Below are 18,620 nucleotides of genomic sequence, written 5' to 3'. Positions count from 1 at the left end.
CTGAGTACTAACTTAATGAAGAGACAGCCCAGGAACTAAATCCCAGTGTTAACACATTAAAATATTAAAATATATAGTGTGCAAGAGAAGATGAGAAGGCAAACAGAAACAGGAAATGATGGCCCATTCAAAGAAAAAAGATTAAAATTCAGAGGCCATAAACTGAGAATACCAGACTTTGGACATACCAGACAGACTTTTTTTAAAAAATGTTCTTTAATATATTCAAGGAGATAAAGGAAAACATGGAAAAGTAACTAAAGTATATCAGGAAAATGATATATGAACAATATGAAAATTTCAATAAAGATCGAGAAATTTTAAAAAGGAACCAAATGAAAATACTGGAACTGAAGACCACAATAACTGAAATAAAAAATGCCCATGAGGGTTTCAACAGAAGATTGTAGCTGAGAGAGAAAGAATCAGTGAGCTTGAAGACAAGACAATTGAAATTATTCAGACTGAGGAACAGAAAGAAGAAAGAATTTTAAATTATTGACCAGAGTCTAAGAGACTTATGGGACACCATCAAGAGTACCAATATATGCATATAGGAGTCCCAAAAGGAGAAGAAAGAGAGAATAGGGAAGAAGGAATAGCCAAAGAAGTAATAGCAGAAAATTTCCCAAATTTAATGAAAGACATGAATATATGCATTCAAGAAGCCCAGTGAGCCCTTACACTCAAAGAGAAACCTGTCCCAATCCATAGTAGTCATACCATTAAATGTGGAGGACAAGGAGAGTATTCTGAAAGCTGCAAGCGAAAATCAACATGCTATGTACAAAAGAGTCCGAGAAAGATTAAGTGCCACTTTCTCATCAGAAACCATGGAGGCAAAAAAGCAGTGGGACAAAACTTTTAAAGTGGTGAAAGAAAACAATTGCCAACCAAGAATTTTATATTTGGAAACACTGTCTTTCAAAAATGAGGGTGAGATTAAGACATACCTGGATAAACAAAAGATGAAGGAGTTCTTCATCACCACTAGACCTTCTCTACAAGCAAGACTAAAAAAGTTTTTCACACTGAAAGGAAAGACATTAGACAGCAGATCAAAGTGCAATTGTAGATAAACATACATATAATGATAAATGCCAGTACTGTTGTATGTTTTGATACATTTCTCCACTTTTTACTTATTACAGATTCTAAAATGCAAATGCATAAAAAGTAATGTTAAATCTACAGTTTTGAAGATAATATTTATAAAGATATAATTTGTAATGAATACAATAAAAAGGCAGAGGTGTGGAGGGGTACAGAGAATGCCATTTTGTTTGCTATTGACATTAAATTGATATCAAATCAAATGTGATTATTAAAGATTTAGGATGTTACATTTAAGCCCCACAGTAACTATAAAGAAAATGTCTGAAAAGTATATACTGAAAGAAATGAGAATGGCCTCAAAATGATTCATTACAAAGAAACAAGTAAATATGAAATTAGGCATTAATGAAAGAATTTAGGGCTGTGATGGTGTGAAACTTTATGTATTCCAGAAAATCATGTTCTAAAACTAATCCATTCCTGTGGGCATAAACCTATTGTAAGTAGGTTTTCATGAAGTTACTTCAGTTAAGGCATGACCCAGGGTTGGTCTTAATCCTCTTATTGGAGTTTTTTATAAACAGGATGAGTACAGAGAAAGAAAGCCATGGAAGCATGAAGTTGAAAGCAAAGAAACCAAGAAGAAAAGGAAGAGACTAATAGATGCTGCTATGTGCCTTGGCATGTGGCAAAGGAGTCAAGGATCATTGACAGCCAGTCTTGGGAAGAAAGCATCACCTTGATGATCCCTTAATTTGGCTCAAAACTGTAAGCTTGTAAGCTAATAAATCCTCATTATTTAAAGCCAATTCATTTTATGGTATCTGATTTCAGCAGCCTAGCAAAGTAAAACAAGAGCCAAAAAAGTTATGACTTACAAAACCCTAATAGCAAAATCGCAGAAAGAGTCTTACATTATCAGTGGTTACTTTATATGTAAATGGAATAAACTCTCCAGTTAAAAGGCAGAGATTGGCAGAAAGGATAAAAAAGCATTACCCCACTACATGTTGTTTATAAGAGATGGAGGAATAAAATATAGATTACAGTCAACTTACTGATATTCTATTATAGACTATTGTGACTAGTAAGGGAAGAAATTGTAGCATTGATATGGAGAAAGTGACCACGGTAGTTGCTGAGGGCAGGGAGAAGGAAGAAGAGATGTGATGTGGAATTGTCCTAAATGATATTGCAGGGACAGATGCTGGACATTATATATCCTGCCATAACCCCCTGAATGGACTGGGGAGAGTATAAACTACAATGTAAACTATTATCACACAGTGCTGCAGTGCTTCAAAATGTATTCACCAAATGCAATGAATGTCCACAATGATGAAAGCAGTTGTTGATGTAGGAGGAGTGGGTGGGGTGGAGTATGGGGTATATGGGAACCTCTTATATTTTTTAATGTAACATTTTTTGTGATCTATGTATCTTCAAAATATACAATTAAATAAATAAACAAATAAATAGAAACCGCCTTAAATTCAAAGACATAAGTAGATTAAAAGTGAACAGTTGGATAGGAAGCAGTTGTGACTCAACTGATAGAGCATCCGCCTACCACATGGAGGTTCCAGAGCCTCCTGACCCATGTGTTGAGCTGGCCCACGTGCAGTGCTGCCACGTACAAGGAGTGCCATGCCACACAGGGGTGTCCCCCACATAGGGGTGCCCCACACACAAGGAGTGTGCCCTGGAAAGAGAGCAGCCCCATGTGAAAAAAGTGCAGCCCACTCAGGAGTGGCACCACACACACACAGAGAACATATGCAGCAAGATGACACAATGAAAAAAGAGACAGTTTCCCAGTGCTGCATGACAAGAATTCAAGCAGACACAGAAGAACATGCAGCAAATGGACACGGAGAGCAGACAATGAGGGGGAAGGGGAGAGAAATAAATAAAATAAATCTTAAAAAAAAAAAAGTGAACCATTGGAAAACATATATACCATGCAGATAGTAACCAAAAGAGAACTGGGGTTACTATGCTAATATCAAATAAAATAGACTTTAAGTAAAAAAATGTTAAGAGGGGCAAAAAAGGACACTACATACTGAAAAGGGGTCAATGTAACAAAAAGACATGACATTATAAATATATATGCACCTAACAGCAGAGCCCCAAAATACATGAGGCAAATTTTGACAAATTTGAAGGGAGAAATAGATGATTCGACATTAATAGTAGGATACTTCAATAAACCACTTTCAATAATGGACAGAACATTGAAACAAAAGATCAAAAATGAAATAGAATAGTTGAATGATATTATAAAGCAACCAGACTTAACAGACATATATAGAACTTTCCACTCAACAACAGCATAATACACATTCTTTTCTAGTGCACATGGATAATTCTCCAAGATAGAGCACATGTTAAGTCACAAAACAATTCTCAATGATTTTTTAAAGTTGAAATCATACAATATTTCTTCACCCACAGCAATGGATGAAGCTAGAAATCAATAACAGAGAGAGAAATGGAAAATTCAAAAATATGGGGAAATTAACAACACACTCTTTTATTTATTTATTTTTTTATTGATTTTGTAAAAATATTACATTAAAAAAATTTGAGGTCCCATTCAACCCCACCACCATTGCACCCCTCCCCCCCCCCCCCCCCCCAGCAACACTCACTCCCATCATCATGACACATCCATTGCATTTGGTAAGTACATCTCTGGGCATCTCTGCACCTCATGGTCATTGGTCCACATCATGGCCCACACTCTCCCCCATTCCATCCAGTGGGCCCTGGGAGGATTTACAATGTCCAGTGATTGCCCCTGAAGCACCATCCAGGGCAACTCCAAGAACACACTCTTAAATGACCAATGGGTCAAACAATAAATCATAAGGGAAATTAGAGATAAAGTAAAGGCAGTGCCAAGAGCAAAATTTATAGCTCTGAATACTTACAGTAAGAAAGAAGGTCAGATAGCCGAGTCGTAATCTTATAAATGGAGGATCTGGAACAAAAGAGTAAACTAAGCCCACATTGAGCAGAATGAAAGATGTAACAAAATAAAAGTGAGATAAATGAAATATAGAATTAAAAAAATAGAATGAATGAAACCAAAGCTGGTTCTTTGAAAAGATCACTGAAATTAGTGGAACTTTACCTAAAATTAAAAAGAAAAAAAGAGAAGTATGCAAATAACTAAAATAAAAAATGAAAGGGTGGACATTACTACTACCCCTACAGAAATAAAAAGGCTTATGAGGATACTATGAACAACTGTGCACCAACAAATTATATAACATGGATTAAATGGATAAATTCTTAGATACCCAAAATCCACCTACACTGAGTAATAGAAGATCAATAATAAGTAAAGCAGAGCAATAATAAGTAAAGAGATTGACTCAGCCATCAAATCCTTCCAATGAGAAAAGACCAGAACCAGGTGGTTTCACTGGTAAATTCTACCAAACATTCCCAAAAGAATTCCTACCAATCCTAGTCAAATTCTTCCAAACAATTGAATGGAAGGGGACACTTCCTAAATTATTCTATCAGGCCAATATCACCCTAATACCAAAGCCAGGTAACGATACCAAAAGAAAATATAATTACAATCAATATCCTTTATGAATATAAATGCAAAAATATGCAACAAAATATTGGCAGATCAAATCCAACAGCACATTAAAATAATTATTCACCAAGGTCAAGTGGAATTTATTCCAGGTATGCAAGGGTGGTTCAACATAAGAAAAATCAATTAATAAAAGGAAAAAGTGACAGATGATCAACTCAATTGTTGCAGAAAGGACATTTACAAAATCCTCAGCACCCTTTATTTATATATATTAAAAAACATCTAGAAATCTAGGAACAATAGAAAATTTCCTCAACCTGATAAAGGGCATATATGAAAAACATACAGCTAACATCATTCTCAATGTTTAAAGACTGAAGGCTTTCCCCCTGTGATAAGGAACAAGACAAGAATGCCCACTGTCACCACTGTTATTCACCATTGTACTGGGAATTCTAGTCAAATAAATTATAATAAAAATAGAAATAAAATTCATCCAAATTAGAAAGGAAGAAGTAAAACTTTAAATATTTGCAGATGGCATGCTCATATATGTAAAAAATCCTGAAAAATCTACCATGGAGCTACTACAACTAGTAAATGAATTCAGTAAAGTGACAGGTTTGAAAATCAACAAGGAAAAATCAGGAGTGTTTCTCTACACTAGTAATGAACAATCTGAAAAGGAAATCAAGAAAAAAATTCCATTTACAGTAGCAACTAAAAATTTCAAGTATCTATTAATAGGAATAAATTTAACTGAGCATATAAAGTACTTGTAAATGGAAAACTATAAAACATTGCTAAAATCAATTTTAAAAACATGTAAATAAATAGAAGGACATTATTTATTCATGGATTGGAAGAATAAATATCATTAATATTTCAATACTACCCAATGTGTTTGGAGATTCAACACAATCTCAGTAAAAATTCCAACAGCCTTCTTGGCAGATATAGAAAAGCCAATCATCAAATTTATATGGAAGGGTATGGGGCCCCGAATAGCCATAACCATCTTGATAAAGAAGAATGAAGTTGGAGAACTCATACATCACAATTTTGAAATGTATTACAAAGCTGTAGACATCAAAACAGTTTGGTAGTGGTACAAGGGCAGACATATAGACCAATGGAATTAAATTGATAGTCCAGAAATAAACCCTCACATCTCTGACCAATTGATTTTTGAACAATAGGGTCAAGCTACTCAATAGAGAATAGTCTCTTCAGCAAATTGTGCTGGGAAAACTGGATATCCAAATGCAAAAGAATGACCTATATATAAGAAGCAGGACAATAAAACTTCTAGAAATTCAGGACCATATGTTTAGGCATTAGGCACAAAGCATCAAAAGCACAAGCATCAAAAGAAAAATAGATAAATGGGACCTCATCAACATTAAAAGCTTCTTTGTATCAGAGGAATTAATCATGAAAGTAAAAAAGTCAGCCTTCAGAATGGGAGAAAATATTTGGACCCACACATCCAATAAGGGCTTAATAATCAGAATATATAAAGGAATCCTACAACTCAGCAACAAAAAGACAAACAACCCAATTAAAAAAATGAGCAGAAGCCTTAACTAGACATCCCTTAAAAAGATATAGAAATGGTCAATTAACACATCAATATATGGTCAGCAACATTAGACATTAGGTAAATGCAAATCAAAACCACCATGATATACCATTTCACACCCACTAGAATGGTTTTGGAGAGGGTTTGGAGAAATAGGAACACTAGTTCATTGTGGGAACTCATAATGTGCAGCCCCTGTGGAAAACAGTTTGGCAGTTCCTCAGGAAGTTATGTATAGAATTAACATATGACCCAGTATAGGTACAACTTCTTGGTATTTACCCACAATAATTGAAAGGAGGGACGCAAAAAGATATATGGACACCAATGTTCTTTGCAGCTTTATTCACAATTGCACAAAGATGAAGGAACCCAAGTCTCCTTAAATGGATGAATTACTAAATATTATGTAGTATGTAAATACAATGAAATATCATTCAGCCATAAAAAGCATGAAGTTCTTATACATGTGACATGAACCTTAAAGATATCATGATGAGTGAAATGAGCCAGACAGAAAAGAACAAATATTGTAAGATCACACACTGATATGAAATATTTAGAAAAAGCAAATACATAGATTACAAAACTACAAAACTAGGTTATCACGGACTGGGGTGAAGGTAGGGAATGGGGAGTTAATCATTAATTGATACAGAATTTCTCTTTGGAATGATGGAAAATTTTGGTAATGGATGGTAGTGATGGTAGCACATTATGAATGATATTAACATCGGTGAATTATGTATTTGAATGTGGTTAAAAGGGGAAATTTTAAATTTGGTATATATTACTAGAATAAAATTTTTAAAGCCCATAGGACCATACAATGCAGTGAGCCCTAATGTAAACTATGGACTATAGTTAACAGTATAATTATAATAATGGATCATCAGTTGTGACAGAAATACCACACTAATGCAAATTGTTACTAATAGGTAAAGCTGTGGGTGGGTATATGGGAGCTCTGTATTTTCTGCATTATTTTTCTATAAATGTACAACTGCTCTAATAAAAAAAATCTTTAATTTTAAAAAGGCCTTGTGATGTTCATAGAGGTGAAATCTTTGTTTATAATTATCTGTGCTTAGAACATAATCACATTTTTACATATTGAAATGATTTTTTGCATGATTTTATTATGATCAGTTAAAACTACACAGTAAACAAAGGAAGATTGTACTCTTTTTTTCAGAACTTTGCTATGAGTTACTCAACATTTTAGAGATCCTTCACTAATAGCAATTCCATTCTTGGTACCTGGGCACCAATCTACATCCCTATGTCATTCTGTGTCAGTAGACTGTTGTGATAGTAGGAATTCTGCATACAGCTGCAAGCTTCTGACTACTTCATTCCATCTTTCATTGTAGTTGTCTATGAGCATTTACATATTGAAATGCATATTGTTTCTATATAAACAACTTTCCTTTTGTTTTTCCCTTGCAATATAATTAAGGCATAAGATGTGCTTTTTAAATAATTGCCTTAAATTTTATGATATTATGGCTATGATTTTATTTTTAAGGTAGGAGAAAGTACGAGATAATTGTAATAAAAATGGTATGCTGGTCTGATAAGGGTTAAGAAACCCACTGGATTAGATGATCTCTTAGACCCTTTCCAGTTCTAATTTTCTTTGAGTGTAAGAAAGAGTTAGATTTTGAGAGAAAGAGGGAGAGCATTCCAGGGTAGCAATGACACCAGCAATGTGACCTGGCAAAGGAGAGTATGCAGTGTTCCCAGACAACCCAGAATAGGGCACAGGCTTCCTCAGGGCCTGGTCTTGTCTGGTTCCCTGGAAGTCACTTCCTTCACCCCTCCCACCTCACTGTAATTGAAGACTCCTAGGGGAGCTTCCAGGGCCAGCATTACAGGAAGTTGCCCTGTGACCAATGGGGCATCTCCGGTTACTTTCCTCAGTGACAAAGGGCAGTGATGGCTTGCTGTCTTTCAACTGAATGTCTTTGCCTCCTTGTTCTGCCGAGTTCCTAAGAAACCTTAGCTTCCGCTCTTTAAATTTTTACTCAGCACCTGTTATTGGTTTTTTTCCCCTGCCTTAGCCAGTTACCTTATTCCATGTTATAGATATGGAGCTTTATGGTGTACTCTAGACAAATTTAATGAGACACTCAACAGCACTGGCCTTTGGAACTAGGCCACAGCTTCCAACAGATGTCACTTCAATTTTGGCAGTGCCTGTTGAGTCCTCTCTCTTGAAAGGGATGACTTTTTCATTTAATAGCATGTATTTTTATTTCTTCTTACTAATTTTACATGCTCGTTGAAGACTGGAAAATAAAGAAATGTGTGGAGAATCACATACAAAGCATCCATTACCCCAAGAAATATAATACCTTAGCATTAGACAAAGGTGACAGCACAGGCAACATTTGAATTCAGTGCATCTGTCTCTCTGTTCTCTGTTCTATGCCAGCCCCCAGCTTCCTCCTTCCACAGCATCTCTTAATCTTATCCTTATAAAAACTTGCCTGTCCTACATACCATAAAATGGAGGGCAAACTGGAATATATACCATAGCACTTATCATGTCAAAGGCATAGTAGAGAGATAAGATAAGGTCCCTACTTAGATGGAGCTTAATTCTAATGAGGGAAGACAGAATGTTTAATGGAAATGTAACAGCAATGACTGGAAGTAACTGGGCACTACCTTAAGTTGAATGGTTAGGAAAGGCTTCTCTGAGAAGGGACATTTGAACTGAGACCTAAATAATCAAAAGTTGAGTACATTTTAAAAACAAATGAGGGGAAGAACATGCTAGGCAGAAGTAACAGCCAGGCCAAAGGCCCTAAAGCAGGAACAGATGATGTTTTCAAAGCACAGAATGAATGCCAGTTTAATTGCAGCAGAGTAAACCAGGGGAAGAATAAGGAGATGATGTTAGAAAGGGTCAGAATGGATCAGGTCATAAAAATAGGAGTTGCAATAAAAAAATTCAAGGACCTTGTAAAAATTTAGCTATAAGTAATCCTCATAATAATAAATAAAGGACAGGGAAAAATGAGGTTGGGGACTCCTAAGGAATTTCAGTGTGGCTAACTGGTTAAAAGAGTGTCATTGTAGGGTTTGATCAGTGTGCTGAAAACGAAGCTTTGGGAGAACAATTCTGAGAACAGAGTATTGGGTGGCCATTTTTTTTATAGCACTTCAAATTCTCTCAGGCTTTCTGCTACAGGTACTACTTTCTCAATGAGTGCAAATATATAAGTGATGCCTGCTTTCCCACAAAGCAATGTCTAGGATCTGATTCCATTCCCATGTAAAGAAATTCTCTTCCATTTCTTGACTTGGATTTCTACCAACAAGATGACATCTGAGTCACAGTTCCCAAATCATCTACCAAATTGGCTAATTGCTGAGGTATAATCCTAACCTAAAAGGATGGTATCTTAAGATGGGTTTTTATTTCCTGTGACTTGTGACATCATCAAATGAGATCATTAAGCCATTCTAAGTTTACTTGGTTAGGAGGGGTATGGCTAAGAGTTTTGTTCCCTGGGGAAACATTACTTCTTGTTTCACATGATTTACTAAATTTTACTCCTTTTTTCCATAGGGAGAGAAGATGTCTTATGGAAAGCCATGTGGGGGTCAAGACTGCAGTGGGGGCTGTCAATGCTTTCCAGAGAAAGGGGCAAGAGTAAGTTGCATTTTTCATTGTTGGAAGACAAATAATCACAGGGGCTATTTTATGAACTGTATGTGTTTTCTCTGGAATCAGACTGCTTAGAATTTATTCTCATGGAACAAGCAAAGTGCTAAGTATCAGCTGGATAGAACTTTGCTACTAATGATAGGCAGAAATAGGCTGGAAAAAGTCTCTGAAGGACCAGGAAGAGATTTCCTTCATTGACTTAATGCCGAGGTTTCCTCAAGGTTTCATCTGTAGTATTTACAAAGCCAATTAAATTCTGCAGAGTCAGACTGTGATACATTTGTAGATATGTGTAAATTTTCATGATTCATTTATATCCACTTCATTCATCCCCACCACTCTGGAAAATAGGTGATCCAATTGTTATCTACAGCACGGGGACCTGACTTATCCAAAATCACGTGGTAGCCATTAAGTCCAGAAATATTGGTGACTTTATACAATAATATTGGTTTATAGAATTCCATTAAAACACATGTTTAATAACATTATGTGATATATTCAATATATTGTCTCTCATTGGCAATGCATAGTTCAAATTGTTGTGCCAAATTGCTATGAACACAGACACTCATGCAGCTTATCCATCAGTACTTGTATATGATATGTTGCCCAATATGTGTTGTATCTCTGATTTTCACTGAAAAAATCTCCATCTTTAGCATAACCCAGAAAAAGTATTCAAAGAGTTCATCCTGTAAAGCATATTCGATGCTTCCTGAATTTATGGCCACCCTGGAGAATTCAGACCTCTTGATTTCTAGCACTGAGTTTGAGGTCTCATCACACTTAAATAAGGGTAAACTGTTAAGAGAAAGTGGTATAAATAGGTCAACCAAGTCTTCAAATACATAGTCAGAGAACAGAGCAACCAACGTTCCATCTCCTCTATCATTAACTTCCACTTGAAGAAAAGTAAAATGTCAATCTATGCCAGAATTTGGGAGAAAAGAAGAAACGCCATTTCTTCTTTAAAACTGGTCATTAAGACAAAATTAGAGAGTCACAAAATATTGGAAAGGGAAGGGATCTTAGTGAGTTTCTCATCTTATACACTAATTATAAAGACGAAACATTCTGTATACAGAGAAGTCATTTTCTTTTTCAGAGTCCCACAGCAAATTGATGACAGATTCCAGGATATTATCTGTATCTTTTGATTACTTATCTATTTACTTTACTTATTTACCTGCTGCTGACACCTAGGGAAGCCATGTTCACTCTAACCACCAAGGCCCATGCCCTTGCCGCTGATCTACAACCAGGAAGCATTTTAGAAAAAAAAATCTATAATAAAAATGGGAATACATTATTAAAAACATGCAAGAAATTCAGACAAAGCAAAAAACTTCCTTGATGCTCTCTCAGTCCCATTATTGTCTTTTTGTGCATAAACAATTTAATGAATACATATGTATAAATAGTTTCATTTTCTGGGTTTCTTTTCTAAAATAGAATCATGAGTATATGTTCCATGACTTGGGTTTTTTATTTATGTATTTAATATTTCCTGAAGATCTTTTCATCCACCCATAGATGAATTCAACCATTCCCTTTTTGATGGACTCTTAGGTTATTTCCAAATAGCAATGTTACAGTGGAGATCCTTGAATATGCCTTCTTATCTCTAGCATAGATACAAAAGATTAGAATTGACAGATGCAAGGATAATAGACATTTCTAATTATTTTTTTATTTTTAAAAAAGCTTTAGATTGCATAAATGTTACATAAAATATATGGGGGATACCCTCTGCCCCACTCCCTCCCCATCCTATACTTTCCCACATTAACAACATCCTTCATTAATGTGGTACATTTGATACAGTTGATGAACACATATTGAAGCATTGCCATTAACCATGGACTATCATTTACATTATAGTTCACCCTCTGTCCCACGCAATTTTGTAGGTTATAACAAAATACATAATTGCTTGGGGATTTGTAGGTCCATGGTTAAAACTTCAATGTTGGGGATGTTCTTTCGACCAATATGGCAGCAGAGGGTTATTGGTGTAAGGTGTAGGATATGGGAGGGTATTTGAGACAGGATGTACCTGGGTAGACACTTTTAATTTTCAGAACTACTACAAAATTAGCTCACAAAGTATGTACCAATTTATACTTGCACCAGTATTGTACAAGAGTACCCATGTTTCTACACCCTTGCAAACACTTGATATTTTTGCTAATTTGATGGGTGAAAATAATCTCAATTCCTTGACTGCAAGTGAATTTTAGCATCTTTTCATGTATTCATTGGACATTTATATTTCTTCTGTGAATTTCCTGGACATATCCTCTACCGTCTTTCCTAAGGTGCAAATTCTTTTTGAATTATGGGTATTTTTAGAATACATTCTTGTTGCTAATCCTGTAAAGAGGTAATTTTTTCTCTATTTTTTTAAAATGTTACATTCAAAAAATTTAAGAGGTCCCCCTATAACCCCCACCTCCCTCACCCCACTCCCTCCACACCAACAACTTCCCCATTCATCTCAGGACACCCATCACACTTGGTGAACACACCCTGGAGCACAACCGCACAAGGACAACAGTTTACATTGTAGTTTACACTCATAAGGAAGGTTACCTGTTTAAGATGCTTAAGGGGTGACATCTAACACAGGGCAGGCTCCTAGGATGCGTGTGAGTGCTCATTTTGTCATAGTGGGTTATATCATTGAGTGGAGACCCATACAATGAGAGTGAAGGTATACCCACATCCTGGGGAGGAATTGTATCTCTCGAGAGATCTGGTGGCTTCCAGTGGGTTAGGGCAGTCGAGTATGTCAAGCCCTCGACATAGTTGCAAGTATCTCTGAATATGGTCCTTTAAGAGGTAATTTTTTACCTTAGTTATCCCTCTGTCCCTACTGAAAGAGTATGTCTGGGTCCCTAGTTGTTCTTCCATTCTCCTCTCAGACATTTGAATTCTGGTCTGTCTCAGTCCCTGCAAGTAATTTTGTGGTCTCCTGGGCCCCCATTCAGTGGTTGGCTCTGAGAAAGAGCCTAATTCATTCTTCTTTATCTCTGCAAAGATACAGCAAATGTAAATGATCCAAGTAGAAGCAGATGGGATTTGGGGTTTGTCACAAAGAGGCATTTCCTGAGGGTTTGTTGGGGAAGGGCAAGGAGCAGTTGTTAGAGTCAACTGGAAGTGTTAGACTGTTAGGTTGAAGAGCTTTTAAAAGTAGAAAATCTTATTATATATCTGAACTGAGGGTGGTCCTATACCAAATCAGACATGCCTACAATGAACTCATGATTTAAAGCTTAGCTATTTTGATTTTTAAAGATGGAAGGCAGGGGATTCTTTCTGTGAGGAGCCACCTTTTATTTCCAAACATCTGGAACCCTAGTCTTGAAAACATGTGAGTTTTGAAGGGGTTATGGAATGGAGGAAAATAGAGTATAACTGCATAGATTTCTTTCTTCATTATTCAAAAGACTCAGAGTCAACACAGTTAAACATGTTCCTAAAAGCATATTTGTGAAGTCTGAAATTTCTTGGGGCATTTGTCAAGGTTATTGAATCAGACCAAGCTTTATTTTTTGAGTCAAGAGCAGGAATGTCCTGTCTCCCAAATAGATAAGGGGGCCAGTGCACATGGAGCACATGGGACAAACTCTGTGTCAACGTTTATGCTTGAAGCCGCCTACCCTTCCAGTCCCCATTTAGTCATCATCCCTCCCCTCCTGTGTTCCTAGGGCCAAGAAAGATTGTTTAAACTGGCCCCAGCACTATTGACCCTGCAGGGCCACCCCTCAGTACCCCTTTTGTGCAGATGTCAGGAAGATTTGAGACTGTTTTCTTTAGTTGAGCAGAGGGCCCCATTTGGATTCCAAGCTGTTCCTCTCAAGCTCTATGACCTGGGAGGGGAATAGAACGTTGGGTCACCCCTGAGATATGCTGAAGCCCTTGGCAGGCTCTCCTCCTGCCTTGGGGAGACATCAAGCACATAGCTTGCTGGGCAGTGTGTACTTTTCCTTTGCTAAAGTCCTCTTGAATTGACTAGGACATTTACATAACACCTTGCAGTCCTGAAAAACTGCAATCCAACCCTTTTTGGCTTAAGCTATCTCAAACTGACTTCTCAAAGGTATGCCGGGTCTATAAAAGCCCTTCCCTAGTGTTTGTTGCATTCCTCTGTACTTTTCAAAGCATCTTCTCCCTGGGTTTGTATTGTCTGTGTGCAACAAATAAAGAAAACCATATTACTTGCCGATGGTAACTAGCCTTTTAGAGGCTAAATCTTATTTTGCCTACTTTAGAAGAATGTTAATTTTAAAAATTACACACCTCATGTTTTTCCTGAACATAAGTAGTGTTGAGGAAACTTTGGATGGAAGGTTTGACTTTTAGTTTTGTTTCTGTGGGGGACGGGGGTAGGTTTTATTATCCTTTTGAGTTGTTCCCTTTTCTGGTATTTTTTTTTTCTTTTGCCATTTGATTGAAAAGAATCTTTTAGGTTGGCATTTTCATCCCTTCCCTTTTTTTCTCTACTGGGTTTGAAAGCTATGTCTGCATAATACTCCATCAGTGTATATCTTTCTAGAGTTGGATGGGGGTTATCTGTTTGTTTTCCTCTGAAACTAGTATTCCTTAATACTACTTTGGAATTTTCCCTGTTTTAACGGTGTTCTGATGTTTATATACAACATGGTAAGCCCCTAATTATCCATATCATCTAAAGGAACGTTATCACAGATAATCCAAAACAGCAGGGAATGTTTGGAATCCCTGCTAGGGAATGACTGTTTGCCCCTATTTTATGGGTTGGGAAGCCATATGAAGGTAATCTGAGTTTCATGTGAAACTGAGTCCAGGTTTCTTAATTCCTTATATCATGCCTTCATCCTGCTGCTTTTTTGTCACAAAGTATATTTCCCATGAATTCCAGAGCCCAACTGCATGCACAACTAGTTCTTCAAATTATTATCCTCCTGCAAACAGCTGGCATTCCCTGTGTCAGCTGACTGGTTTCATGGCTACCAGGAGATCTTCTTATTTTTTCCTGAATAAAGCAATTCCTCCTATATCTCTCCCTTCTCTCTTTGTACCACACATATCAGTCCTTATCCTCTACTGCTTCAAAGTGGAAGCTCATATCACACATGACCTCCTTGGGTGACCCAGCCTTGCTCCAAATGCCTGCCCTTAAGCCTCTTGTTTTTATTACCCATTTGCTCCTCAACCCTCTGAAGTCTGGCCTCACTACCACCTCTCTGTTCACACTGTTCACAGATGACCTGCTTTTTCCAAATCCAATGGATATTTTTCATTCTTTACCTTCCTTGACTTCCCTGCTGCACAAGATACCTCCTTCTTTCCTAAAACTCAGTTCCGTTGGATTTCATACTACTACTTTCTCCTAGTTTTTTCCTACTTTGATTGGAACACCCCAGGATTCTGTCCTTATACCATTTCCTTCTCACTGTAGGCTTCTCTCAGGGTGGTTTCTTATACCCCAAGGATTTCAGCTACCACCCATAAAAATATTAAATCTCCATCTCTAGCTCTGACTTTTCTCCTTAGCTTTAGGTCAGCATTGTTCATATCTTGACATGTCTTGTTCATGTCTTGTTCATGTCATGTCATGTTCATGTCCTCCTTGGGTTTTTCTCTGTCACCACAGACATGCCACACATAGAACTCACTCACCAATCTGCACCAGACATTCTCCTTTCTTTTTTTTTTTTAAAGATTTATTTTTATTTATTTAATTCCCCTCCCCTCCCCCGGTTGTCTGTTTTCTGTGTCTTTTTGCTGCGTCTTGTTTCTTTGTCCGCTTCTGTTGTCGGCAGCGGCACGGAAGTGTGGGCAGCGCCATTCCTCAGCAGGCTGCTCCCTCCTTCGCGCTGGGCAGCTCTCCTTATGGGTGCACTCCTTGCGCGTGGGGCTCCCCTACACGGGGGACACCCCTGTGTAGCACGGCACCCCTTGCGCGCATCAGCACTGCGCATGGGCCAGCTCCACACGGGTCAAGGAGGCCCGGGGCTTGAACCGCGGACCTCCCATGTGGTAGACGAACGCCCTAACCACTGGGCCAAAGTCCGTTTCCCCAGACATTCTCCTTTCTAAGTTCCACCTGTCTTCCCTGTCTCAGGAAATGGCACCACCAAGTACTTAAGCCAGAAATCTGGGAGTCCTGCTTGTCTTCTCTTTCCTTCCCTTTCTACTACCTCCAATTCATTAAGTCTTCTCCATTTATCTTCCTAAATCGACTTCAAATCAATCCACCTTTCTTCATACTCATTCCTCCAATCTGGTCCTATATCATTTCTTGTGTGGATTACCACAGTAGCCTCCAGACTGGTCTCCCAACACTCAGGCTCACTTATTTCCATGCATTTGGCACTCTGTTCCCATAATCTTTCCAAAATATAAATATGATCTTGATACTCTTGCTTAAAATCCTTCAACAGCTCTCTTTAGATTCCGTAATAAAATCTCAACTCTAGTTAGCTCACAAAGTTTTCCATGATCTGGCATTTGACTACCTCTCCATTATTATTGTCTTTTATCCTTAGGAACAACCCCCACTTTGTCAAATAAAACACAACAGAATTTTAAAAACATATACATGCACTGAACTATTTACAGTTCCCAGAAACTAACATGTTATCTAATGTATTCCTGGTTTATGCCTATTACTCTCTCCACATGTACGGTCCTGCCACAAGTTCTACCCTTTTTCTGCTGAGTTACAACTATTTATCTGTAGTAGTAAGTACAAAGACACTAAGTTTTATCACTATCTTCAATTGTCCTGGACATAAATAACCATATGTAACTATACAGAGACCCTTGATTTTCTACTTGACTCACCACAGAATTTACTTACTGGTGAAGCTTCCCATGGTCTACAAGGCTGGATTATCTACTCCTATCATCATCTTTCCTATCATACTGAAAAATAATAGTCTATTCACTTGCCTGCTCCCCATTCTATTATGAACTCCTAAGGAACAGAACGTTGTGTTCATAAAGTCTTCTTAAGTTCTACATATACAGTCCTGGGTCCACAGTAGATACTCCAAGCTGTTTCATAAAGGCTTCACCAACTGACCAACCATCCTTGCATAGGTGTGGTGTAGTTCAAAGTTCTGTTCTCTACATCTTGGATTAATCAAAACATGGATGAGCATCCAGGCATAACATATTCTTTCCTCCTAGATTCTGCCCTTTTCTTCCCTTACCAGCTGTTTCCCTGCTTTTCTCTCCTAGGTTTTTTTCTTTGCTCCTTAGTCTCTAAATTCCTCCTTTCTCCTGCCAGACTTCCCTCCTTCTTACTCCGGCATTTCTAGCTCTCCTATCCTCACTCCCATTTTTCCCCACCATGGTCTCCTCACTTACTTTCTCCCCTCTGCTTTCAGTTGCCTGGGATTGTTTCCTGTATCATCTATTTTGGACTCTACTCCCTTTTGTCATCTATCAGTCTGCATGAAAACTACAGCAGCAGCATATCAGGGAAGAGTTTTTGTGATAAACTTTATAGAAGCACACCACTTACAAGAGATTCTAAATCTCAGAGCCTGGATCAGTGGTCTCCAAAACTGGGGGGGAAGGAGGGGTGGCATGTAAGTCCATTCACTGAGATGTGGGAAGAAATATTAAAATTTCTTTTTAATTTTCAATAAAGAATAATATTTGGATTAAATGATATAATTTATGTAAAATACTTAGAAAGTGGGTGGTACACTGAAAGCACTATTAAATATTATTATTACTAGCATTAAGCTTTACTAATATGCAATACATGTATTGTTACTGGTACCCTCACCAGGTTTGCCTGTCCCCCACTTTCCTGTTGCATATCCTCTGTAAGGTATACAGAGGGAAATTTTTCCTTATAAACCTAGAGATATTGCTGTTTCCTTGGACCCAGTTAAATGGATTTATACATTATATTATCTAACTTTAACTACATTAGCTCTCACAAAATGGGAAAATGGTTTAAGAAGATCTCTGCAAATAAACCATGTATTAAGGATAAAAATAATAATGGAGGTACATGAAATGGCAGAGTTCATACTTCTTCCATTACTAGGGTAGGTGTTTCATCAGCCCCATTATAAGATATAGCCAGACAGTCGAATTACACCTGACAAGAAGTTGGCAAAAAGTAACGCAAGAATAATCAAGACTGTATGAAATATAGATTTACAGCCAATCTCAGTAATGAAAGCCGTTGCCCTAAGTATATATTGTGAAATGAAATATTATAACTAATAATATAATGAAGCCATCACAATTAGCAAGACATTTAAAATGCTATTGTGTAATCTTTATCTCATCCTTTTACATTTTCTATTTATTGTGTATATTTAATAATATATATTAGTACAGGGAAGCGGACTTGGCCCTGCGGTTAGAGTGTCTATCTACCACATGGGAGGTCCGCGGTTCAAACCCCGGGCCTCCTTGACCCATGTGGAGCTGGCCCATGCGCAGTGCTGATGTGCACAAGGAGTGCCGTGCCACACAGGGGTGTCCCCCGTGTACGGGAGTCCCATGCACAAGGAGTGCACCCCATAAGGAGGGCCGCCCAGCACCAAAGAAAGTGCAGCCTGCCCAAGAATGGCGCCGCACACACGGAGAGATGACACAACAAGATGACGCAGCAAAAAGAAACACAGATTCCCATGCCGCTGACAATAACAGAAGCGGACAAAGAAGACGCAGCAAATAGATGCAGAGAACAAACAACCAGGGTGGAGGGAAGGATAAATAAATAA

At 37.6% G+C, this 18,620-nt stretch overlaps 1 protein-coding gene across 1 annotated transcript in view; it reads left to right on the top strand.

The window, feature by feature from the left end:
- COL4A6 (collagen type IV alpha 6 chain) overlaps positions 1 to 18,620 on the top strand; it is a 486,161-nt gene that overhangs the window by 261,228 nt on the left and 206,313 nt on the right. The window contains exon 3 of the mRNA XM_058291502.1: positions 9,778 to 9,861. Coding sequence (XP_058147485.1) covers positions 9,778 to 9,861 — 84 coding nt within the window. The remainder of the gene's footprint in view (positions 1 to 9,777; positions 9,862 to 18,620) is intronic.

This window comes from Dasypus novemcinctus, chromosome X (assembly GCF_030445035.2).
Source record: "Dasypus novemcinctus isolate mDasNov1 chromosome X, mDasNov1.1.hap2, whole genome shotgun sequence".
NCBI lineage: Eukaryota > Metazoa > Chordata > Mammalia > Cingulata > Dasypodidae > Dasypus > Dasypus novemcinctus.
This window is presented reverse-complemented; position numbering and strand designations above follow the sequence as displayed.